The following is a 27,187-nucleotide window of genomic DNA, read 5'->3' as shown; positions in this document are numbered from 1 at the left end:
ACGTCTATTAAACGCGTTTTTTGTATCAGAAAAAAATCATATCATTACTGATTTTTGCATGAAGCATTCCAAAGGTGCTCCAATGATCGTATCAAAATTCAGCAATGATCAAATTAAAATTAAGCTTACAATCAAGCTCTGAAGTGACTTTAAACCTCTTGTTCGACACTATATTCATTGTGATTAATCTTGGAAAATATGAATCCAAGAAAAAAGTAAAATAATAATTTCGAAGAGAATCTAACATGAACAGAAAATTAATAACAATCCATGAAATAATTCAGATCAATACTTCAAGGGGATGGTAATAAAATAACCATTTTTGTATCTCCATTCTTCTCCCGCTAAAATTTCACGTCTAGCAAACGCGTTTTTTGTATAAAAAAAGAATCATATTATTACTGATTTTTGTACGAAGCATTCAGAAGGTGCTTCAATGATCGTATCAAAATTCAGTAATGATCGGATTAAAATTAAGCTTATAATCAAGTTCTAAAGTGAATTTAAACCTTTCGTTCGACAAGCCTTCAAATTACTTCTGTCTTCACATCTACTGTTATTTATATAAAAAGTCAATCTTACAAGAACATAAAATTATTAACATTCCATGGAATAATTTAGATTAATAGTTCAAGGTGAATAAAATAAAATAACCATTTTTGTATCTCCATTCTTCTCCCGCTAAAATTTCATGTCTATCAAACGCGTTTTTTGTATAAGAAAAAAAATCATATCATTACTGATTTTTGCATGAAGCATTGCAAAGGTGCTCCAATGATCGTATCAAAATTCAGTAATGATCGAATTAAAATTAAGCTTATAATCAAGCTCTAAAGTGAATTTAAACCTTTTGTTCGACAAGCCTTCAAAATACTTCTGGCTTCACATCTACTGTTATTTATATAAAAAGTCAATCTAACAAGAACTGAAAATTATTAACTGACATCATTACTGAATTTTGATACGACTATTGCAGCACCTTTTAACTGCTTCATGCAAAAATCAGTGATGATATGATTTTTTTCTGATTCAAAAAACGTGTTTGATAGACGTGAAATTTTAGCGGGAAGAGAATGGAGATACAAAAATGGTTATTTTATTATCATCTCCTTGAAGTATTGATCTGAATTATTTCATGGAATGTTAATAATTTTCTGCTCTTGTTAGATTGTCTTCGAAATTATTATTTTACAAATGACTTTCTATATAAACAACAGTAGATGTGAAGCCAGAAGTATTTTGGATGCGTGTCGAACGAAAGGTTTAAATTCGCTTCAGAGCTTGATTGTAAGCTTAATTTGAATCCGATCATTGCTGAATTTTGATAAGATCATTGGAGCACCTTTGGAATGCTTCATGCAAAAATCAGTAATGATATGATTTTTTTCTGATACAAAAAACGCGTTTAATAGACGTGAAATGTTAGCGGGAGAAGAAAGGTTCTCTTACAAAAATAGAAACGTCTGTGCTTGACTGTACTAACAAGCCCGTTACTCTCTCGCTTGCCCTCGCATATTTACTTTGGCGGAAGAGGGACGCCGATAGTCGCCTGTAGCCACATGACCGTGGTCGCTTCATGCCCTGGGAAATGCAGTTCGAAGGGTCCCAGGCATATGGAAGGAGTTGAGATTATTTACGATAGGTGCATTATGTTTGCTACCGTTTGAAGAAAAAAGTGGGCCTGCAGTAAATACATCGTTATTACTTCACCCCCCAGGCTGAACTCGGATTTTCCGAGAGTTTTGACACAGGTTCAAAAAAAGGCGGTTTTTAATATCAAAAAATTAATTTAAATTTTCGAAAATTTGCAGATGCGTTGTTAAGACATAAGGAAAGATAAATGACAAAGTCCCTACTTCGAAAAATGAAAGCAACTTCTTCAAATTAAGCGTTGAAAATGATCAAAATAATTTTCAGTATTAAATAAATAATATAGCTACAACGAAATTATTGATATTGCACGGTAGCTTACCTTCAGCCAAGCTCGAAACAACACACTGCACTCGTTTTCACTGAGGCAATCGCTCAGAAATGCAAGAATAATGAACTTCCAAAAATGTTCAATCTTTTCAATTCTTCAGGCAAACTATTCACTTTATGGCAATATTTTATATAACCTTTTTTATTCAGAAGAAAATTTAGAGTGTTTTATTATATAACTATTTTTGCTCTAAAAACAGCCATCTAAAAACATAAAATCATCTGCCATATTGGATAACGGCGGCTCGAGCGCCCCCCCCCCAAATTTACTGAATTTTGGGAGATGTTTCAAGACCCCCTAAGGAAGCTTTCTGACAACTAAGTTCATTGTTATAAATTATTTCCATTTAAGCCTCCTCATTCAGCTTCGTTGACTGGCCTACCATACGATATTAGAAATGCACCTTCCCTGTATCATTTTAAAAATCTTTGTTTCAAATATTTGTACAATACCTCGAACCCAACTCTTGAAATTACTCATTGATAATTTCTCGTATTTTATTATCGAACATTAAAACTTCGAAAATTCTTTTTTTCTTAACTTTTGTAAATTTTTGTTCCTTTTGTACACAGTTTTTCCTTATTTATTTTTACTTAAACATGCACATGAGCTACTAATTAATCACTCAATCTTACTTAATATAAAGTAATCTCATGCCTAATTTGATGCGTATTATTAGGTTGACTACATGAATATATTTATTTATAATATTTATATAATTTATAATATTTAAGATCAACATTGTGCAATTAAACAGTTAATGCTTTTTTACTTCCTATGAGCAATCAAAAGTCGAATATATTGCGATTTTTTTAAAGAAGAGATTAAGTCAAGTTAACCCTCCTCCATACGTGACCCAGGCGATTGTTCGAGGTCGAATTTTATCAAGAAGAAACAAGTTGACGCGTCATTCTTTTCTTTTATTTTTTGGTAAAAATGCATTTTAGTCACTTTTTCAAAAAAAGACTTATCATAAAAGCGGAAAATCGATTATGAAACTCAGAAGTCAGAAGTAGTTGTTTTTTATAACAAAACTAACGGCGGTACCGATACCTTTGACATGATGTGTAAATATTATTTAGTTGATCGCATTACAAAACGATGGCCTTTACTATTGTTTTATGGCATGCTGGATCAAGCAGGCATCAATGCAGTCGTTTTTTATACTTTAAAAAACAATGGTGAATCTCGGAGCTGTCGTGAATTTTTAAAAATGTTGTGTTCAGATTGGATAAAGCCATAACTGCAAATTCGGTTGGAGAAGCCTGATTTATCATTATCGCACATTCTGTGTGAAATTGTTTATTTTTTAAATACAAATACATGAAGCAAAATCAGTAATATACTTTTATTTTCGTGTAATATAACTTTTTAAAAACACCAATTTCAAGTGTCAAAATAAATATGTTTTTGAAATACAACACAGGTCAGTTATCTTTTTACAAGATACATGATTTTAATGAAATTTTCACCTTTTCCTTGTGTTTTGACTATTTTAATTATTTAAAACAGTAACCAAATTTTTTTGAATATTCAACAATAATTTAATGATGAAATAGAGGATCTGAATAATAACTTACAATTTTAAAACTATGATGGAGGGTTAAATTTCAATAATTACTTTAAAGTATTTTAAAATTAAATAATTCTTAAGAGAGAGGTGGTGCTCAGTCATGCGTGACAAACAGCATGAGGGCAGTAACATCAGCGCGTTCGTTGAGTCAGCTGTTAGCACAAGTCCGAATCCAACAAAAATGGTTCATACGACCCTGACTGTTTACGATTGAATTGCCTGAATTTATGCTTCACGCCACTGCAAACCATGTACGAAACCGGTCTTAAATCCAAGTTCCAGTGTCAATTTAAAAATCTTATTTTTATAATTTTCCATTTGAAGTGTTCTTGTTTCTAGGTTACGCAGAAATAATTGATCAAATTTTATGGCGTCTAATTTGTAAATAATGCATTTTAATTATTTTTCATCTAGATATTGTTTCAATTTAGAGGGTTTTAAATTTATTAAAATTTTGAAAGCTACTTCCTATATTTAGTGCAATATAGAGTACTTTATCTTGAAATATTATATTCGCTGAATTCGACTTGCATTATGTTCATCTTTAAATTGTAGACACAACTTGTTGCATGATTGCTTTTTAAATTGTTCAATTTAAAATATTTAATTGTCAAGAAATTTTTAATATTTAAACTTGCCACCCTGTCATTATACAGAAATAGCGAAATAACGTCTAAACAAGAATTAAATGTAGTGGTTGACACAGAAAAAATTTAATAATATTCTATGGAAATTTTATATGCAATCGCATATTCTTCTGTATACAGAAAATGTAATACTAATACACTCGATATGACATAAAACTACTTTTCTGCTTTATTTGTTATAAAAAATCATGATACATCGAAGTTCATGGAAGCAGTTGCCAATCACATTCATACCCATGCTTGTTTTATTTCAAAATCGACAAACTTATTATTTTTAACGCTGAACCTGAATTTTCAATTCCTCCTCTTCTTCCAAAGACAAACTTTTGTTATCCTCTTTATTCTCACTAGATTCAAACAGCTTTGGATGTGAATCTGACGTTCTCATTGGTCCCATGTGAACAGTCAAGTTCTCAGGTAAATTGATCAAAGAAGTAGCAGTGATACGAATAACAGGATTTTCCTTAAGATACAATTGTTCCAGAGAATAATTATTTCTCATAAAAAGTGATTCTACACTCGATAATTTATTAAAGTTCAAATTCAAGAATGTCAGGCCCTTCAAAGTCTCTAAAGAATCTGGCTGTAGGTAGTGAATATTATTTTCAGCCAAATCCAAATCCTTTAAATTAGTCAGATTTGCAAAGACGCCAGCATTTAAATGAGTAATATTATTTCCCCTGAGTGACAAAGTTCGAAGTCCAGTAAGATTACTCAATTGTCTTACATCTTGAATTTTATTATGACTCAAGTATAATTTCTTCAAGCAAGAAAGTGAAATAGCTTTGGGGATTTCCTTTAATAAGTTATAACTGAGAGACAAATTTTTTAAAGATGATACCCCATTAAACAATCCGTCAGGAATTTCATAAATGTAGTTATTAGACAAATCCAAAGTTGTTAAATTGTATGTGCCATAAAAAGCTGTTGCTCCAACCTTTTCAATTTTACAATACCTGAGAGAGAGTTCCTGCATAGTTGGAGTATTGCTTGGATCCAAAGTATTTTCATAAGACCTATCAATATTCTTAAAATCATTTCCATCCAAATAAAGTTCAGTGATATTGTTTAAGACTGAAGTTCTAAATACTCTAATACCATTTTGTTCGAGATACAAATGTGTTACAGAAGCTGGCATGCTGCTTACAAAATTGTATAAATTTGTCACGTTCACAATATTATCGGTTAAGTAAAGATGGCTGAGACTTGGAAAGTGGAAACGGAAATCATTAGGGAAGTATTCGAGAAGATTTCTTCTCAAGAATAAGGATTTCAGTTCTGGGAAATATCCATTTACTGCAAATGTGTGAGAATAAGTTGGAACGTTTCCATCAAGAATTAATGTGTCGAGCTTTTTATGACCACCGAATGATAGAAGGTTGTAAGCTGGAATGTGATTATTGGCTAGGTTGAGGTATGTTAAATTCGGAAGGTCATCAAACACCCCAAATGGTATGGTGACGATTTCGTTGCCTTCGAGATTGAGGCAAGTAAATAAAGGACTGTCTGTAAAGTGATCGGTTATGTTGTTTATACCCATTTTTGAGAGATTTAATTTGATAGACGCTTTTGATTTTTGACAATCCGGTAGTTCAGAAAAGGAGAGTGAAGATCGTTCCAGTTGGATATCCTGTTCATTCATGTCGAAGGAGACTGCTTGCTTTTGACAACCAACACTCACTTCCGTGATGAGGAAGACTGTAAATATTGTCAGGAACATCTTTAATTATACCTGAAAATAAAAGTTAATATTTTTAGATAACAGATAAGTTAGAATTGTGATTCAAATACGACCCGGAAAAATTATTAACTAAAATCAATATATTATTGTTTCTTGAACATTACTTAAACAGATATGAAAAATATATCTTATCTTAGTGTTTAAAGCTACGATTGTCATTTTAAAACGATGCAGCATTACAAAAATCCGTGAAAATTTTTAATTTGTCTTAATACAACGCAAATTGTCATTATATTAAAGTAAATTATACAAAATCATAATTTTTTTACACATTAGAACAATTTTGGACGACTTTTTGTACATATTTTCGTTTAATACCATTAACAAATATTTCTTATTAGTTGGTGTTTTAATGTCCAATCAGTTGATATTACAGTTATAAACGATTTATACTACTAGTCGCATTATTGTATTTTTATCGAAAGAGTTGAAGATAGACAAAGCAGGAGGATAACTTGAAATATAATGTCTTATATATAAGAACAACCGCACGATTTCGTCGGGAGGGGGTACAAATCTGAAAAACTATACCCTCTTCCATCGAAATCGCGGTAAAATTTCAGCCATCACCACGTTTCAGTCTGTAACGGACTCAATACGACGATCCGGCAACACTCTCGTTCACCCTGAGGACAAGAAGTGACCTAAAGACGACGCCTTCTGTATTTTTCCCGCAAGAGTCTTGCCATTTCGTTGTCGGGCAGGATTACCTTTCAGACTATTAATCAATTAAAGCTAAACACCTCTAATAGCGCCGATGATAAGGACGATTATCTTAACAGAATATTTCGGGTAGAACCGTCGCAACTCGCTCATAAATTCTTTATACCTCTCTTTCTTTTCATTTTCCTTGTTTATGATGTTTTTGTCAGATGGTGCCGAGAATTCGGTAACAAACATGGTTCGTTTCTCGAAATCAAGGAGAACTATGTAAGGCGTCGATTGCGCAACGGAAGCAATTGTCGAGAGTGGCCCAAAAAATCACATTTGAGAAATTTCAACGGGCGTAATCGCCAAATCATTTTCGTAGGAAAGTAAATTTATCGCTGGATTTCTCGGGCCGACCGCACGCTTCGAGATAGGCGAGGGGATTGTCACTGAGAAATATTATATTGCTGCGCTGGAAATCATAGGAGAACTCTTTGAGGAACTCTCAGAAATATTGGAAATCTTTCGCCAAGCGTGGAATTTCATGATGCATACGCTACATCGGCGAGTCGGACTAACGACCGACTCCATCCGGACGCCGCCTAGCTTAGTCGAGTCTGATTTCTTCTCGAGAGTCCCGATCTCGAGAATTTTTGGAAATCTGGGCAATCCCAGCAATCTTGAAAAAATCTTAGCACTCTCTACGCGAATTCGGTTGAGACTGCCACATATATAGTTTTAAGATTTCCAGGTTTCTCAGTGATTAGCCCCTCGGAAATATGCGATTCACTCTTCACTTTGCATCTCAATAATAAATCTAATTTTACAGATAAGAATTTTTTATTTCTTTTAATATGAAAGAGCGATTTTGAAGCTATCAATATCATGAAAAATCTGAAAGTCGTTTTTTTAACCCTAAGGTCCCTTTCCTCGCGGAACGTAACATTTGTCAACTTATTATTACTCTGTCATTCAACTCATTGTCAGTGACTGGCAAATACAATGCACAATGAGCGGACCAACCCAGGGTCAAATTTCTTTGCAGCTGTCCACATGCAGTCCCTTCAAAATGTCAGTTGACACAATCATATCTGAGGCTCACAACGAGCTTCCAAATATTGTCATTATATGCCATTTTTGATATTCCTAAAAATTTTGCATAATATTTCTGAGACATAAAAATGCGATAAATTTAATATTTACTGAGAAGGGAAAAAGCATATAAAATGTGTAAATAAATTCACTTATAATTTCCTAATCAATATCAAGGAAATAAAAATAGGAAACATTTTACAGGTTAAACTCCATTAGACATGGAATTGGCTGGAGCGAGTTCTAAAAATATTTTGGTTAGAAAATAAAAAACGTGGATAAACGATCTGTAATATCTATTGATTTCACATTGAAATCACATTGGTATAAAAACACTTTCTAATGATTTTAAACTAAAATGTGTGCAAAAAGTAGTCTTAAATGGTATGAAATCATAATTTAGATCATTTATTTATATTGAATAACAATTTACGATGTATAAGACTTATTTTATTACTATGCCGCTTTTAAAATATAATTTATGAGTATAAGTTTTAAGATTTAGAACCTTTTCCATCATCACAAAAATTGATACCAATAAAAAATATAATTTAAAAATCAAAAAATGTTTTTTTTATTTAGATTTTAACGAGAATTTACTATGCATACGTACTTTGATATCGGTTCATAACGTTCCATTGATAATTAGGAAATATAATAATTATAATAAATAATCATAAGTAATAACTCTAAATATTAATGGATAAATTATTATTATATTAAATAATATTAAAATCATACGAAATATGTACATAAAACGAGCTTCGGTAGTTTACCCGGTCAGGTGCTCGGACCTTATGTCAGAGGCTTGAGGTTCGTTCCCTAAGCCGGTACCTATAGACATTTTTGTATGTAATTCCACTAAGGTTCTTGTGGATTGGATCTTTCGGGGCTTGGACTTTCCTCTCCTGACTTTGATGGCTATTTTGGCTGTATCATTACTACTAGGAGAGTTTCCCATGGCACATAGGCGGAGAACGAAGCAGAGAAAGACTAAGACGAGCATCAAAAGCCATAAAAAACCTGGAGAGTCTATTGAATTTTTAGAAATGATAACCAAGTTCCAGTCGGAACGCCCCTGAAGTCATCGCTGGGAGCTACTGCATGTAGAACAGTGGTGGTGGTGAGCTGCGTAATGTTTAGGCCAATTTCATTAATCGAAAAGCTAGCTAACAAGAAAATATGTAACCAAAGGTAAGCAATGTAACATCCACTGTGCTTGCTGAGGATGGTCTCCTAGCGTTAGAATGACACTATAAAAGAAGAATTGATGCATCTCTATTATGAAACTGCGAAGTTTGAAAGTGAGACCTAAAAGAATGTACAAATTTAGCGCTAAGTTTGCTGCAAAGTATCCTTATATGTGAAGTGCCATGAGAAAAGTAGACTAATCCTAAAACAATCGACAATCCGTTTTTTATCTTTATTGATTGGGTTTGAGTTTCGTTATCCGACACGGAAATTAATAAAAAAATCTAGCCTTATTTATTATGAAAAACTTGCTTTTTATTGGGCCGTAAATACAGCATTTCGTAGAGAGACTTCGGGCCACCAAAAAAACCTTCCACCACTCACTACTACAAACTCATGGGCTATGCCGTTTGCCGTATGTCGAGCGATCCCTTCAACTCGAGAAACACGGACTTGAAGAACATCAAGAATAATCTCCTTATCTTAGAATACCGACCAATGGAGATTAAATGCCAGGTGGATTTGGCTTTAAACAAAAAGTCGCTGAAGGCAGCTCCACTGTTAGACCAAACAGCAACTTATGGAAAAATACAATATAGTCATGCAATTCATGTCCCTGCACAACTCAATAAAGCAGAGATCCAACAACCAAGAAGACTATTGAAATGAAAACATGATAACAAAGATAGAATGTGTCTTTAATTTTTGGCAGAGAAATGTGGTCAAAGTGTGAGAAGAGAACACCATCGACTCTTTTTATTTAAGTACTCGAAATTAGCCACAAGAATAAATGAACAGAAGCTATCTGAAAAAAAAACAAATTCCAGATGTCTTAGAGAAGCCCATGATGTCAAACACTGACCAGGTAATAATTTTCGTAGATTCCATGAAGTAGACCCCAAGAGTTTGTTGCCTAAGTCTAACTAATACCGAGCACTGTCATAAGACACGCGTGGATATTTTGTCATCTCTGCCGAATTTACTGCACTGTGCCGTGGGGTTAGATTTCATTTTGTGGATGCAGTAGTAGTTCAAGCAATTATGCCCTTTGAGCATCTGAATCAACAAACTAAGTATTTCTTGAGCAATCCCAAGATTTCCCTAGCTCTGTAGTACCTGACGAGTGTGCAATGTGCATCCTGTCTTGGCAAGGTATCTTCAAAAGATTGTCGAGCATCCAGATCGGATGTACCACATATGTGTTCTGTAAACTACCAGATGCTAAAAATCCATCTGAATTTCAGACGATAGCTCGTCTTCAGCAATTAATGATAGCCGCACAGCTGTAATTGCAATTAAGGTATATTCTCACTGCAAAGAGAATAACATCCCTCCAGAAGAACAAAAAGAATTTTGTGAAAACTGGCGGAGCAATAAAGATCTAGACACTGTAGACGCTGTTCCCATAACACAAGCATATGAACATAAAAAATACTTGCAATGGGATACATTTACTGCCCATGTATTATCGTATTAGCGTTATGCGTCATTTGTATGAAGCTATTCGTCAGAGAGGTCAGAATTATGGAAAGAATACTCTTAGTCTATGGATTAGGATCAGGCACCTTCTCACACTAAATTGGTTATTCAAAACTATTGGACTAAAATTGGACTCATATCGTTCGGAGACCGCCCCATTCACCTGATTTAGCTGCGTTTTACTTCTGAGTGTACCCGAAATTTAAAAAACAAAACTGGTTGGGGAAATCGTTTTAAATAGATTGAAGAGATACAAGACAAATCGAAGAAGGTTTTGAAGGACATACCATAAATGGACTTCAACCAGTGATCCCAGATCTGAAACGAGACGTGGTCCAATACTATCACAGGTCTACGTCCGTGTGGATGTAGTAGGAGACAATGTAAATGACTGCGTTGCGCGCGCAACCAATTTCTCCTCTTCTGAATTTGAAAACTTGAAGGTGCACGTTGCCGGTCGGAGCACTTCGGCGGTTCTATTTATATCTCTACCTCCATTGAAATAAAATCAAGAGATTGGGATTTTAATATTTAGAGATTTCGATGCTGGCGATTCTCATGATTTGAATACTTCGCGCGCCTCTTTATATGCATATATTTTGAGGTTACGTTATTTAAAGTATAAAATATAAATTATATAAATATTAATACTATTATATATATATATATATTATTAATGATAATATTATAATTATATTATATCATAATAGTCTTATTTATATCTTGATCCGCATTTGAGGAAATTAAAGAAATTGGCAAATTCGGAATTCATTTCGTTTGGATAAAAACTCAATTATTTGATTCAAAAATTAATTATTTTGTTGAAAATGTAACTATTTTGTAAAAAAATCTTCTTATCTATCAAAAGTTCAACTACTTTGTTAAAATATTTTTTTTTAAAGTTCACCTCTTTCGTTGAAAATACATTTTTTAAACTGACAATTAATCTATACCATTTTTGGTTAAAAATTGATGTATTTTGTTAAAAATTTGTCTTTCTACGTAGAAATTAAATTGTTTTATGGAAAATTGATACTTTTTGATTAAAACTTACATCTTTCGGTTCGATTTTCAACTGTAAATATTTTTTGGTTGCAAAGACGTTTTGTTGTAAATGCAACAATATTGTTAAAAATTAAAATCATAATTTTTGGGCAGAAAATTCGATTATTCACTTAAAGTTAAACTACTTAGTAAAGAAATTAATTGTTTCTTATGACGTCGCGTCGGTTAAACTTTCCTCATTTTACCAATAGGCATGTTAGATTCATTAGCATCCCTTTTCAATTCCTACCACCAGAGATTAGAGGAAAATTTTTAAAATCCTTATCCAACTGTCCGATCCTACATAATGTAGGAATCATTACAAATATAACCGATTCTGCTATACTTTTAGCTGATCCTTTATTTCAAATAAAAATAATGACGTCAACAGACTTTTAAAAAATTATAAAATTAAAACCGTCTTCAGGTTTGAGAACAAAGTGGATAATTTTATCAAACTAGGTAAAGATAAATTAGAGATTTGGGATCTATGTAACGTAATCTATAGAATAACATGTTCCTACGGAATGACTTAAGTTTGTCCAATCAAACGTCCTCTTCACATTAGAGTTAAAGAACATAAAAACAACATTAAACTTACTGAAAAATAGTATAGAAGCATTAGGAAGCACTTAGTCCACTGGCACAATAGTGATTCTGATTCGATAAAATGGTATGAAGTCGAAGTTTTACGCACTGAACCGAATTATTATAGACGTGTTTTGCGGAACTGGTTTTTACAAAAACAGAAGGCAGCAAAAGTATGAGGAAGATTGCCGGCTTGAGCTTTTTTTTAATGATTTTTATAATATGTTACTAGAATTTTACTAGAATTTTACTAGTTACTAGTCTGGTTTTTTTACAACCGTTAATTTAGTCAAATGCCTTACGATTTAACGATGTTACGAACTAAATTAATACGATATTTGAAATTTCTTGCGGCGAAGTTGTAATAGGCACAAAGTTAGGAGTATTGTGTAGTTGAAAGTTGACTTTTGCCGCTGTTGTTTTTACATAGCGGCCGAGAGCGATAAATGAGCAATCTTCTAGCACCTATCTTGAGGATAGGTTTCCCATGCCTAAATGTTGATAAAAATATTATATACCCGTTCTTTTGGTATGTACAGTGTACACAGAACTGACAATATCATGTACCTTCAGTTTTCTATCATCCATTACCATAGAGTGGACTTTTTTAATCATTCGTGGGGTAGCGGCCTAAACAGGACATCTCGAACGTGCATCGTTACTTGTGTCACTCTCTTGATGCGATATGCCCCCCTCCCAAGTGCGAAGTCACATACGGCCCAACATGGGCCCATAGTCGGCAAAAATATTTCCGAAGCTCGGCTGCCATTATCGCGCCAATGACGGAATGATAACTATAACCTGCACTTGGCAGCCAAGATTTTGCTGCCCTTGTCGGCCCAACACTGGGTACCAGTATTGGACCAAACCTGGCTGCCATCGTCGTGCCATTGCCGGATTGATAACTATGGCATTGACTTGGCAGCCAGGGCTTGGCTGCCATTGTCGCCCCAACACTGGCTACGGTCTAAGGATATGACAAAAAAGATATTTAAAAAATAAATATTAATTGACTGCGAGTACTTTGAGTATAAATATTAATGGTCCTGTTTAGACTGAATTTTACAATTTTACATTTTGAACATTATATTACAAATAAAATTTCCAACGCTACGGGGTATCGAACCTGCATCTATATACCTAAATCTATCGCCTAGCAGTCGGGCGTGCTAACCACTCCGCTAAACTGACAAGTTGAAACTCTGTGAAAAGGCCATCCTCATCAGCTGCTGTTCAGAAAAGTTGAACTAAATTTTAAGCTCTCTTTTTCTAATTATTTATTATTATGTGACGTTGTGTAAATGTAAAATACACGAAATGTTAACAGGAATATCAATACACTAATTTTTAAATAAATAATTTAAATCGATTATAATTGTTCTTCGCGTGATATTTCTTTTTTTTCCGTTGTAGCCTGCTTTACAACTTTTTGCAATGACAGAAAATTTAATTTGTATAAACATTAACAATTTTTAATGACAGAACTTAACAAATATCATCGTGAACTTTGACAATTTTTCAATAAATTTTTTTTATCTTTCGTGTAAGATTTGTTTATTAAGTGCTAAAACTAAGACTTGGTGAAACAAAGTGCCGATTCTGGGTCAAGCATCGGTGGAGAATCGGCAGATATATATAGCCAATATAGGCTACCAGCACTGGCTCAACACTGGGCCGATTAAAATTCCGATATTGGCCCAATATCTTTAGCCGACCGTTGGCTGCCAAAATTAAACCAACGCTGGGCCGTGTATTCAGCTCCGGCAATTCGCACTTGGGCTGATATGTACAATACACCTATACCAGATTTTTTTTCATTCTTCGAAACAGTTTTTGGAGTCAGTGATCCCAGATCTGAAACGAGACGTGGTCCAATTCTATCACAGGTCTATGTCCATGTGAATATAGTAGGAGACGATGTAAATGACTGGGTTGCGCGCGCAACCCATTTCTCCTCTATCTCTATCCTTTGAAATAAAATGAAGAGATTGGGATTTTAATATTTCCAGATTTCGATTCTGGCGATTCTCATGATTTGAATACTTCTCGCGCCTCTTGATATGCGTATATTTTGAGGTTACGTTATTTCATGTATAAAATATAAATTATATAAATATTAATACTATTATATATATAATTATATACATATATTATTAATGATAATATTATAATTATATTACATCATAATAGTCATATTTATATCTTGATCTGCATTTGAAAGAAATTCAAGAAATTGGCGATTTCGGAATTCATTTCGTTTGGATAAAAACTCAATTATTTGATTAAAAAATTAATTATTTTGTTGAAATAATAACTATTTTGTAAAAAAAAGTCCTCTTTTCTATTAAAAGTTCAACTACTTTGTTAGAATATTTACTTTTTCTATTTGAAGATTCATCTCTTTCGTTGAAAATACATTTTTGAAACTGACTATTAATCTATACCATTTTTGGTTAAAAAATCATGTATGTTGTTAAAAATTCCTCTTTCTATGTAGAAATTAAATTGTTTTATGGAAAATTGATACTTTTTGATTTAAAATTACATTTTTTGGTTGAATTGTCAACTATAAATATTTTTTGGTTGCAAAGACGTTTTGTTGTAAATGCAACTATATTGTTAAAAATCAAAATCATCATCTTTGAGTGGAAAATTCGATTATTCACTTAAAGTTTTTTTTATAGAACATTAATCTGCTTAGTCAAAAATTCTCATTTTCCCTTGAAAATTATCAACCACTTTTTGATAGGATGTATAGTTTTGGCTCTAATCATAAAAAACATAATAAACAGTAAGAAACAAAAAAATCTGCCCGCTTCGTGGGCACATTCTAATCACAGCTTTTGTCATTAAATTTGTCTTCCGTCTCATGTGTGGGGTTTCTGAAAATTTAATTAATAATTTGTTATTTTTCATGTTAATACATTCTCATCAGGGAAGGTATTGGATTTGTGTAAAATTTGACCCCCCTCCCAGTTTTTGTCAAAAATTCACGTTTTGATACCCCTTGAATCCGAAAAACAGGTTTTTACGAATGTGTCTGTCTGTCTTTATTTATGTCTGTTTTTATGTCTGTCTGTCTATGAGCACGATAACTTTTGAACAAAATATTCTATTAGATTGGCCTTTGATACACTCTTTTAGTGTTCTAAGCTAAATACCAAGTTCGTTGGTCAGCCATTTTGGATACAAATTCTAAAAGTGAGCGTATTTTGAAAGATTTTGAGACCACATTTTTTTATGATTCAAAAATTGTCTGTACACTTGTTCATAGCACTTGAAAAGTAAAATGTTAATTTTCGAAAGCCCTAAAAGATTATCATAACAACTTTTTGAATTTTTTCGAAAAATTGATAATTCAAATTTTGACCAAACAAAAAGTAAGAAAAAATTTTATGTTGTTGTCAAACTATGCAAGGTAGGAAAAAAATTATGAGACAAACATTATGCACCAAAAAATATCTACAAATTTGTTATTAATAAGTTTTTTATAGGACACGTAATTTTTGTTTATTTATTAAAAAACAGTGAAAATACAAAACATAAATTTTTCGACATATGACACAATCAAAGAAAAAATAAATAGATAACATTTTTTTATCGAAAGTAGAGAACAACAGTTTTTATTAATGGTTTTTTTTATATGATTGTTAGTTTCTATTTTAATCGTGAATAACAAAGTTAAAAATAAAAAATAACATTTTTGGTAAAATGACACAAGATATAAGAAAAAGGTTGTTTAACCCAAAAAAATCTGAAATTAAAAAAAAAAATTCTTGATAAGACGCGTGGTTTTCGTTTTAATCGTAATAATAACATTATAAATAATGAAATTGGCTGTTTGGAGGAATGGCACAAGAAAAATTAAAATAATCATAAGGGCATATGTTCCAAAACGTAGCTGCAAAATTCTCCTCACCTGTTTTTTTCATACAACAGGCCGTTTTTTTAACTTTTAGCATACCAAAATTTACCAGTTTTTTTTTATTCTCCAAAAAGGCTTTTTTCTCATTTATATTTTCAAATTCAAAACATGAAAAACAAACAAAAATTATGATTCAAAGTATTAAAAGTGCACTTTCTGAATTAAGGAATTTGATACGCAACCATTCTTTAAAAAATTAAAAACATAGAAGCTGAATAGTTTTAAGATAATATCTTATAAAATAAATATAAATTAAAGAAACTTCAAAAGAATTTGATCGAATGCCTCCAAATTTAGGGTGAGTTTTAAAGACTTCAAGATGAATGAAATAAAAACTTTAAAAAACTTTATTGAATGAATAGAAATGAGTAAATTTACAAGAATGTAAAAAAATTTAGGATAAACTAGTAATTATTTAGGGTGAATTCAAAATGAATTGCAAAAAATATTTTCAAATTTGTTTAAACGGGAAAATGAAATTTCGTCTATTTTAACACCAATGCAAGTTACGAATGATAATAATATACATTTTTGGGAATGATATAAAATTTCAGGGATAAACTCAAGTGCGAAGCACGAGATACGTGTTGACAATGTGTTCGTTAAAACCGAAGGAGCTTTAACAAAAGAGAATTCACAATCATTAAATTACTGTTGTCGCTACTTTTACCTTTAGTTTTAAATAGTCTGTGCAGAAAAGTCGAGAGGTTGAATCTCGCACATCGCGCTCGATAATGGGTTACCTCGCGCTTCGCGCTCGGATATTTATTCTTTGCATTTGGAATGCTTGAAAAAAACTTTATCAAAAAGATCTCTTTTAGATGGCAGTATTTATATGCGTCTTCATGTTCTGAATTTTCTACTTATTAAGTATTGTCAAAGATTAAGTCCAAAAAATTGTTATAATGATATTGTAGGACTTTCAAAAATAAATGTTTTTCTTTTTTTGATTCTTTTTCATATCATGCGAAAAAAAGTGGTCTCAAACATTTTAAAAATGCGCTTACTTTTTGAATTTTTATAAAAAATAGCTGGTTCACGAACTCGCCCTTTTTTTAGAACCTAAAATAAGTGTGCCAAAGATGGATTTGATTTGCTCATTTTCTCGAGAGTTATCGTGTTTACAGACGGACAGACAGACAGACGTCATCGTGAAAACCTGATTTTCGGATTCAGGGAGTCTCGAAACGTGGAGATCAGTTGAAGAAGTGTGATGTCAAATTTCCGACAATTCGAATACTTTCTCAATCATAAATGATGAGAATGTAAAAAAATTTAAAAAGAATCAGGACGATTTTAAGGCAATTTTTTTATTTTGCAGTTTTTTTAATTTTAGGAATAAATCTAATTAACATCATACATCAATTTTCAACCCGAAAGTTTACTTTTTCACAAAATAAATTAATTTTCTATCAAATAATTGGTGTTTTAACTAATACAATGTGCAGGATAAAGTTTCAACCAAAAATGGAATAGTTCAATTTCCAGATAAAAACTGTGATAAAAAATTTAATTGAACAAAAAAAACGAATTTTCAACAAAATTGTTAAATTTTCATGGGAAAACGTGAATTTTTGACCAAGAAGATTAATGTTCTATAAAAAAACAATTTTCCAAATTAACCAATATATACGATGAATTTTTTATCAATCTTATAATGGTTAAATTTTCAGATAAAGATAAATAATTTTCAAAAGAAAAAATTAATTTTCAACAAAGTTATTAAATGTGTCAACCAATCAGATCAATTTTCGACCATGAAAATGAATGGTCTACAAAAAAAGACCAATTTTTAAAAAAATATATGAATTTGCAACTAATTTATTTAATTTTAAAGCCAAAAAGAGTATTATCTAAAAAAACACTGAATTTTTAACACAATTTAAAGGCAAATAGTTGCATTTTCAACTATAATTATGAATCCTTACTGAAAAAAATTAATTTTTTTACTGAGTAGTTGAACTTTAAGTGAATAATCGAATTTTCCACTCAAAGATGATGATTTTGATTTTTAACAATATAGTTGCATTTACAACAAAACGTCTTTGCAACCAAAAAATATTTATAGTTGAAAATTCAACCGAAAAATGTAATTTTAAATCAAAAAGTATCAATTTTCCATAAAACAATTTAATTTCTACATAGAAAGAGGAATTTTTAACAAAATACATGATTTCTTAAACAAAAATGGTATAGATTAATTGTTAGTTTCAAAAATGTATTTTCAACGAAAGAGATGAACCTTCAAATAAAAAAAGTAAATATTTTAACAAAGTAGTTGAACTTTTGATAGAAAAGAAGATTTTTTTACAAAATAGTTACATTTTCAACAAAATAATTAATTTTTGAATCAAATAATTGAGTTTTTATCCAAACGAAATGAATTCTGAAATCGCCAATTTCTTTAATTTCTTTCAAATGCGGATCAAGATATAAATAAGACTATTATGATATAATATAATTATAATATTATCATTAGTAATATATGTGTATAATTATATATACAATAGTATTAATATTTATATAATTCATATTTTATACTTGAAATAACGTAACCTCAAAATATACGCATATAACGAGGCGCGCGAAGTATTCAAATCATGAGAATCGCCAGCATCGAAATCTGGAAGTATTAAAATCCCAATCTCTTCATTTTATTTCAAAGCAGATAGAGATATAAATAGAACCGCCGAAGTGTTCCGACCGGCAATCGTGCACTTTCGAGTTTTCAAATTCAGAAGAGAAGAAATGAGTTGCGCGCGCAACCCAGTCATTTACATCGTCTCCTACTATATTCACACGGACATAGACCTGTGATAGTATTGGACCACGACTGGTTTCAGATCTGGGATCACTGACTTCAACAACTGTTTCGAAGAATGAAAAAAAATCTGGCATAGGTGTATTGTTCATATCAGGGGGGCATATCGCATCAAGAGTGACACAAGTAACGATGCACGTGCCAAATGTCCTGTTTAGGCCGCTACCCCACGAATAATTAAAAAAGTCCACTCTATGGTCATGGATGATAGAAAACTGAAGCTACATGATATTGTTACTGCTGTGTACACTGTACATGACAAAAGAACTGGTATATAATATTTTCATCAACATTTAGACATGAGAAACCTATCCTCAAGATAGGTGCTAGAAGATTGCTCATTTATCGCTCTCGGCCGCTGTGTAAGAACAACAGCGACAAAAGTCAACTTTCAACTACACAATACTCCTAACTTTGTGCCTATTACAACTTCGTCGCAAGAAATTTCAAATATCGTATTAATTTAGTTTGTAACATCGTTAACTCTTAAGGCATTTGACTGACTTAACGGTGGTAAAAAAACCAGGCTAGTAACTAGAAAATTCTAGTAAAATTCTGGTAACATATTATAAGAATCATTAAAAAAAAGTCCAAGCCGGTAATCTTCCTCATACTTTTGCTGCCTTCTGTTTTTGTAAAAACCAGTTCCGCAAAATACGTCTATAATAATTCGGTTCAGTGCGTAAAACTTCGACTTCATACCATTTTATCGAATCAGAATCACTATTGTGCCAGTGGACTAAGTGCTTCATAATGCTTCTATACTATTTTTCAGTAAGTTTAATGTTGCTTTTTTATGTTCTTTAACTCTAATGTGAAGAGGATGTTTGGTTGGACAAACTTAAGTCATTCCGTAGGAACATGTTATTCTATAGATTACGTTACATAGATCCGAAGTCTAATTTATCTTTACCTAGTTTGATAAAATTATCCACTTTTGTTGCCCACCCTGAAGACAGTTTTAATTTTAAAATTTTTCAAAAGTCTGTTGACGTCAGATAAAAGTATAGAAGAATCGGTTATACTTTTAGTGATTCCTACTTTATGTTGGATTGGACTGTTGGATAAGGATTTAAAAAATTTTCCTCTAATCTCTGGTGGTAGGAATTGAAAAGGGATGCTAATGAATCTAACATGCCTATTGCTAAAATGAGGAAAGTTTAACCAACGCGACGTAAGGGAACTATATGGAAATAATAAATTGGCATTCTCATAGAACTTGTGGCTCGAGGTTTTTACTGTTTGTAAAATTGATTCTCAAATATAAAAAATGTTGATTCCATTAAAAATAGAATGGCCTTTACAAACTGATTCAATGAAATTTCAGTATTTTTACTTAAAAATTTTCAACTATCTTCGGCTCTGTTGATGACTAATTCAAGAGATACATTTGTGAATAGAGTCTGAAATTATTTTGCTACAAGTTTCAGCTAGAAGTATGTTGGGGTATTAATAGATGATACCAGAGGCTGTCCGAAAGTATAACTAAGTAAGTGTCATTATTGGTAGGTGTCACTTTCTCGTGCATGGGCACTGCCAAATAATTGTCCACGTACGTCTCACACAAAGGAATAAAATTCTCGACTTAAAAGACAGCCTGTACAGATGGAATGACACTAACTGTGTATGTCTCAATTAAGATTATCATTTTTCCACTTATAAGTTCAGGTGCCCATATTGGGTACTCCAAGCTGTGCACGGTGGTTTGTAAGTTAGACATTACATCGCTAGATGTAAAATGTACGCAGCTTGAAGAGTAATCAGTGCACGTCTATATTGCAAGTATGAAATCGCTGTGTCCCAATGTTGCACGACCATAAAAGGCTATTAGGATAATACGATTGATCTGTTTTTAGGCTGCGACGCAAACTCTAGTTTGGGGAACACAAACATCATGATGATACTCCTAAATTCCAGAATACAAACAGGAGTGAGGGTCTAGATTTGATTCTATGCTTGGAAGAATTAAAGAGAAAAATAGTGGGCTGGAAAGTCTCCTGGGCTATACGTACAGAATGAACATAGCCAGGGAAAGCCTAAGATTACCCAGGAAACACCTAATAATAGTGCTTCAGATGTTTACAGGGCACATGCGTTTAAATTATTTCATGCACAAAACGGGGGTCAACCCCAACATAGACTACAGCAAATGCGGCAGAGATGACGAAACATCTCCGCATCTATTATGCCAGTTCCCCGCATTGGCTAAGAATCCTTGGGGCCTATTACAAAGAACCCAATGAAATTACATCGCAATCAGTGGTTTACATCCTGGACTTTAACAAAATGTCTGGAATCAACGCTATCAAGAGCAAACATTTAAGGGCGTATCAAAATTGGCTTTGCAGCCTGTGCGCCATAGAGACCACTATTAGGGATCCGACGACGATAGGGGGAAGATGCATCAGTCCTTAACTTAACTCCAAAATAATTACAGTAAATTTAAAAAGAAATAAATATTCAAGGACAATATTTTTACACATTTTTTTACTACAAGTTACCGTATAGTTAATTCTAGGAAAACTATATGCACTTAAAAAGGTTCACATAAAAAAATGAAAGATATGTTAAACATGTTGTTCTGCCCTTTCTAATAGATTAGGTTATTCTCCAATTTTTTTTTAAACTATCAGGCTTGCCAGATAACCAGTTTTCGGCTGGACTCTCAGCCGACCGATAGAAAACCCAGCTAACTTAAAATAAATTTTAAATCACATATAAAAATTCATTTCAATAATATTTTTAAGCGAAAAGCTATCTTGCCGCAATCGATGATAATAAGTGATAGCTGAGTGCTACAATTTCATCTATTGATCAATATCATCGAATAATACTTAGATTCGTGCGCACACGTTTGAAGCACGTGGATGGGCGCACCAATTTCTTGCATGAATGAACCACATCTGACAGCACTTTGTGAAGATAAATTAAGTGTGTGTACAATGCTTTCCATCACACTAGCATGTATACAATCATTCTGTGCTCGAAAAGTGCGAGCAAGATAACACGGTGTTTAATTCTGGCAATACATAATTTTCAATATAAATTATTTGGAAACTACTTTATGATTAAATTAAATTTATAAACTAAGAATTTGCAAACTAATTCATGTTACTTAGTTGTACACCGAAAAAACAGTATTCTAATATTAAGAGCGTCATATTCTTACAGGCATATTCATACCAAAGGAAGAAAATATTCTTAAATCAGAATATTATTGGGGAAGAAGAAATACACACAGGAAAATGGGCCTTGTGCATTGTTCAATAATTTCTTTCAATGTTTCGTGCAACGTGCTTTGAGATCAGTTCTTTTTTTGCAATTTTGGGCATTAAGTGTTTTGCTTCGAAAAAAAGTCGTAAGTACAACATACAAATAATTAAATATCTTTCATCATATAGACAAGAACATAATTATATTCTTAAGGTAAGAGAACCTTCATTTTACATTAACAACATATTCTTGGCGCCTATTTAATTTGCAAATATTTTTCAACTTAGAGAGAAATTCTTAAAATTAGAATATCGTTTTTCAGTGTATCTACCTATTATCATACATTGTACTTCGCACCTCTTTCTTAAGATCACACTGTAATACCCTACAGTGTCATAGTAATTTTCAAGTAAATTAAAATGGGTAAAAAAAGGCATAGACATCGTTCTCATAGTTCGGATAGTGAAAATAGTGGATCACTTGAACATCTGCGTCATTTGGAAAGAATCTTTGAACAGCGGCATACTCAGCCAGATAGTAATTACAAGTGATGCGGTAGGCGAAATTTTTAGGTTCGGTTCTTCATATATTTACGTGCTTTAAAACAACTACGCAGCTTCAACTACATAGATTGCCAATCTCCTCGGTCTGCAACAGATGGTAGATTGAGAAACTGTTTTTTTTTTGTTTTTGTCTCACATTTGGTCTGCAACCATATATGATATCTGTTTTTGAGGAAACAAGACAGCGTCTTGCAAGGCGCTTGTCTAAAACGTTTGCCTCATTCTACATTGCTCAGTACTTGGTCTGCAACGGACGTATTTAAGATTTTTTACAAATCACGCAAGGGTTGGCATGACAGATGTCCTTTAAATGTCCCCTTTACATGCTCCGTTTTAAGCAGGTAATATTTTTCTTATTTATTTTCATTTAAGATAGTCGAAGATTGAATGAGTGTAGACGTCCAGACCATCGTAATGATACTTGTTCTGAGAAAGAGAGTTACAATCGCTGTTATGATCATTATGATTACGATTATCGTTATTATGACCAGTCTAGTAACAGCAGCTATTAAAGAGAGGAAACCTCTAGATATACGGATGAAGACATTAATTCACAGACGGAGGACAGAAATGAGGGTCACGAATCTGCGGAGCAGGATACCGATCCTCCTATCCCCAATGGCTCGCAGCTGGAAGGTGAATCCCAAGATAAGCCTGTAGATTCTGCGCAGAATCAACTAAAAACTTCTGTGGCAAATCCGGAAATACTGACTGATGATTCGGAAAACAAAAACCCAAGGGAAGAGATTCTGGACGAAGAGACTCTGGGCGTTTTGGGTAAAAGACTCGTAGAAGAAACAACTTTAGCTCCAGCCTTGCATTCGGATTTGGCAGTAAGAGTACAAGAGGTTATAAAAAAGGGTTTACCAAAGGATGAGAAGGAATCTTTGCTTAAGAAGTTTTCCGTTCCACAAAACAGTTTGTTCGTCAATCCACCAAAATTAAATCCTAAAATAAAAGAAAAAGTGTCTTATTTAGAGCACATTACTGGCCCGATAAGACTACTTTCAGATCTTCAACATGAAAAAATTGCAATTAGGAAGACGGTAATTGTAAAATACATTGATACTAAACTTCGAGACAATCTAAAGTTAATATCTCCTGGTGAATGGCTTTTAGAAGAGAATTTGACAGAGAACATTAAGAGTTGCCAATATACAAAAAAGATAATAGACAATATATAGATAATAGACAATAAACAATATACAAAAAGAATGCCAATATACTCAAAGCAACTTCTCAGAAGATGAGTACGAAACCGAAGGTGCAACAATTTCCAAAGAGTGGTCCAAAAAACTACAAGAGCCCCGACGCGTCGTCCATTCTTCAAACCACAAGGCGATTCGGTGTTGAGCAGGCAGCAGTTTTCGCAGAATCAGAGAATAAAACAGGACAGCGAAACCCAATGTACCAAAGGCAGAAGGGCACCCGAACTTGAAGCAACGCAATTAGACTCCAGTGTAAGTACAGTTTGCGGTCTTCTCAAAAATTTTCGGACACAATGGTCCGATTTAACTAAAGATAAAACTATTCTGAGCTGGGTAAAGGGATTCAAAATTCCTTTTCATGTGAAAGTGATTCAATTTAAACCCTCTTCGGAGCCTCAGTGGTCGGAAAAGGCTCAAATAATAGAACATTTAGTTCAATTATAAGAAAAAGGTGCCATTAAAAAAGTTCAGCCTACCGAAGGGCAAATTTCTGTCAAGAATATTTTTGGCTTCAAAACCCGATGGCTCCAATCGAATAATTTTCAATCTTAAAGATCCTAAGCAGTTCATAAAAACAGATTATTTTTAAATTGAAGATGAGAAAACAGTTCGTAAACTGCTTTTTCCGAATTGTTATGTGGCTACCGTCGATCTCAAAGATGCCTATTATCTCGTACCCATCTCTTATTCAGACAAAAAATACCTCAGATTTAATTTTCAAGGGCCAATTGATGAATTCGGGTGTTTACCCTTTGGGTTAAATGTTGCACCCTATGTCTTTACAAAAATTTTGAAACCGGTATTGTCATATTTAAGAACATGAGGGTTAGTTTCAGTTGTTTATCTAGATGATTTTTTATTGTTGTCTTCAACGTCTGTTTCGGTAAAATTAAAAGAAGACCTTCATTGGTGGAAGGTAAATATTCATTTTGCGATGAATTGCTTTAAAATGTTCGACCCAATATAGAGGTTTTATCGGATGCTTCGCTTTCTGGTTGGGGCGCGTGTTGTGAGGATCAGCGGGCTTATGGTTTTTGGAATGAAGAAAAAAGATCACTTCACGTTAATGTTTTAGAGTTAAAGGCAGTTTTCTTTGCTCGTAAGTGCTTTGCAAAGGACTTAGAAAATGCTAATATTCTACTTAAGATAGATAGCTTTACGGAAGAAAAATTTAATGAACTGACGAAAATAAGAAAGATAACACGCTGGCACAGCTAAAGGGCGATCAAGAGAACGCGAGGTTTAAATTTTTAAACTTTCACAGTGTGGTTGTCCGGCAGAGATGAGAGGGTACTACAGTGTGATCTATTCGGAAGAGGTGCTTCGAACTATTAAGATAGAACTTCACCTACAGGTAAATTCGTTTAATCTTATAAAAATCATTGAAAGTGTACTTTTAATGTCGTTTTGTAAGAACTTGTATTAAAAAAGTACGTGTTATAAGCAAATTAGTGTAGCTATTTTTACCTGCAGCTTGTAACAGAAGCAGGGAACGTTCTAGAAATCACGCATCTTCTACGTCTTCTAAATAGCGTTTTTAAGCAACAAAAACAATTAATAAAAACACAAAACAGGTAGAAAGCTCAAAAACATTTTTATATGAAGTAACTGATATACTTTTAAAGAATGGCTCTGAAAATGAAAAGTTATTTTTTTCTATTGTTTGATTCGTATTGTAAAAAGTAATCTGTGAAAAAAAATTTTAGAAATTGTAATTAAATTCGGAGATAATACCATTGTTATCCTTTCCATGCAGATTTTTGACAAAACTAGAGATACTGATCAAGAAAATATATTAAAATTTTTTTTAGAAATAGCTGGTAATAAGTATTACATATATCGTGACTTTTGTTCACGGTAAATCACTGCCTAATATTAACTTTTATTATATAAGGAAAAAATCTAAGTAAAATAGGGGAACCAACCCTCCCATGAGATGTTTGAATGGGGTAGGGGTTTGACCAACATTATTTCTGTGACCAGTCACAGAGGTGCCTTCCCGCCCCCCCACGAGACGCTTGAAAGGGGTACGGGTGTGATCAACATTACTTCTTTGATTAATCACAGGGGTGCCTTCCCGCCCCCCACGAGACGTTGGAAATGGCTAAGGGTTGGACCAACATTATTTCTGTGAGCAGTCGCAGGAGTGCCTCTCCGTCCCCTCAAGAGACGTTTTTCTCGAAGACTATTATTCGCAGAGGAATGATGTATTCTAAATAAAATAGAGGAGAGTACCCAAATATGAGATACCAACTCTGTTTAGCGTGATTGTCAGCATTCTATGTACTGAATTTAAAAGTAATATAGGTCATTTTAAAGGAAATTTAGTTTGTCATAAGAAGATCAAATAAAAAATTTTATTAAAAATTTTTTTTATGCTGAAAATACAAAAAATGTAAAAAAGTGCTTTTTCCAAACTCGTCAAACTATTCTCATAATATGAGATACCCCAGGAAGTATCTAATAAAATGCAAAATAAAGTATTACTTTTAATGAATAACTTCATTGTATGTTTCCGAAGTATAAATTTACTGCTATTTACCAGGGATGTTAGTTGAAGTTTGCCGGTTTACTCATAGATGTCACTAGAGATATGTATACATCTCTATGATTTGGCATCTATGACATATTTTTCTCTGGACAATAACCTTCAAAAATACACAATACAATTCTGCTAAAATAATAGCATCATAGTTATTTACCTCAGTGAATATGTCGAGTGTCGTTTCAAGTAAGTCGCATTTGCAGCATTCGTTGCTTTTCTTATTTCATCAAAAGAAAAAAGCAGTTGAAGCTTATCGATTGCTGGTAGAAACTTATGATGAACATGCTTCAGTGATCAGAATATATGAGACATGATTTCGTCAATTTAAAAGTGAAGAATTCAATTTAACAGACAATGAACATCCTGGTGCAGCGAAAAAGTTCGAAGACGAGGAATTGCAGATGTTACTGGATGAAGACTCACTCTAATCGCAACAACAATTGGCACAAACACTAAATGTGACCCGAGGAGAAATTTGCCAACGTTTAAAAGCCATGGAAAAAACCAAAAGTATGGAAAATGGGTACCACACCAACTGAACGATAGACAAATGGAAAATCGAAAAACCATTTGTGAAATGCTGCTTGAACGGTTCGAAAGGAAATCTTTTCTGCATCGAGTTATCACGGGGGACAAAAAATAGATTTATTTTGAGAATCCGAAGCGAAAAATATCATGGGTTTCACCTGGTGAGGTCGGTCCATCGACTCCAAGGCCAAATCGCTTTGGCCGTAAGACAATGCTCTGTATTTGGTGGGACCAGTGTGGTGTGGTGTACTTCGAGTTATTAAAACCTAGTGAGACGGTAAATAGGGATCGCTACGGACAACAAATTATCAATTTGAATCATGCGTTGATCGAAAAACGGCCGGAATGGGCCCGAAGACATGGCAAAGTTATCATGCAACATGACAACGCACCGTCTCAT

At 33.0% G+C, this 27,187-nt stretch overlaps 3 protein-coding genes across 3 annotated transcripts in view; 2 read left to right on the top strand and 1 right to left on the bottom strand.

The window, feature by feature from the left end:
• Positions 1-22,012, top strand: part of LOC117172998 — a 28,398-nt gene extending 6,386 nt beyond the window's left edge. Inside the window, exon 3 of the mRNA XM_033361340.1 lies at positions 21,902-22,012. Within this exon, the coding sequence (XP_033217231.1) occupies positions 21,902-22,000 (99 nt within the window). The 3' untranslated portion in view covers positions 22,001-22,012. The remainder of the gene's footprint in view (positions 1-21,901) is intronic.
• The window catches only part of LOC117172996 (leucine-rich repeat-containing protein 15-like), a 24,872-nt gene continuing 2,032 nt past the window's right edge, over positions 4,348-27,187 (bottom strand). The window contains exon 2 of the mRNA XM_033361337.1: positions 4,348-5,933. Within this exon, the coding sequence (XP_033217228.1) occupies positions 4,476-5,921 (1,446 nt within the window). The 5' untranslated portion in view covers positions 5,922-5,933 and the 3' untranslated portion in view covers positions 4,348-4,475. The remainder of the gene's footprint in view (positions 5,934-27,187) is intronic.
• Positions 21,945-27,187, top strand: part of LOC117172997 (protein artichoke-like) — a 20,795-nt gene continuing 15,552 nt past the window's right edge. Inside the window, exon 1 of the mRNA XM_033361338.1 lies at positions 21,945-22,088. The gene's annotated coding sequence lies outside the window, so the exon portion shown is untranslated. The remainder of the gene's footprint in view (positions 22,089-27,187) is intronic.

The sequence above is a fragment of the Belonocnema kinseyi genome, chromosome 5 (assembly GCF_010883055.1).
Source record: "Belonocnema kinseyi isolate 2016_QV_RU_SX_M_011 chromosome 5, B_treatae_v1, whole genome shotgun sequence".
NCBI lineage: Eukaryota > Metazoa > Arthropoda > Insecta > Hymenoptera > Cynipidae > Belonocnema > Belonocnema kinseyi.
The sequence above is the reverse complement of the archived record's forward strand: the minus strand, read 5'-3'. Positions and strand labels throughout refer to the sequence as shown.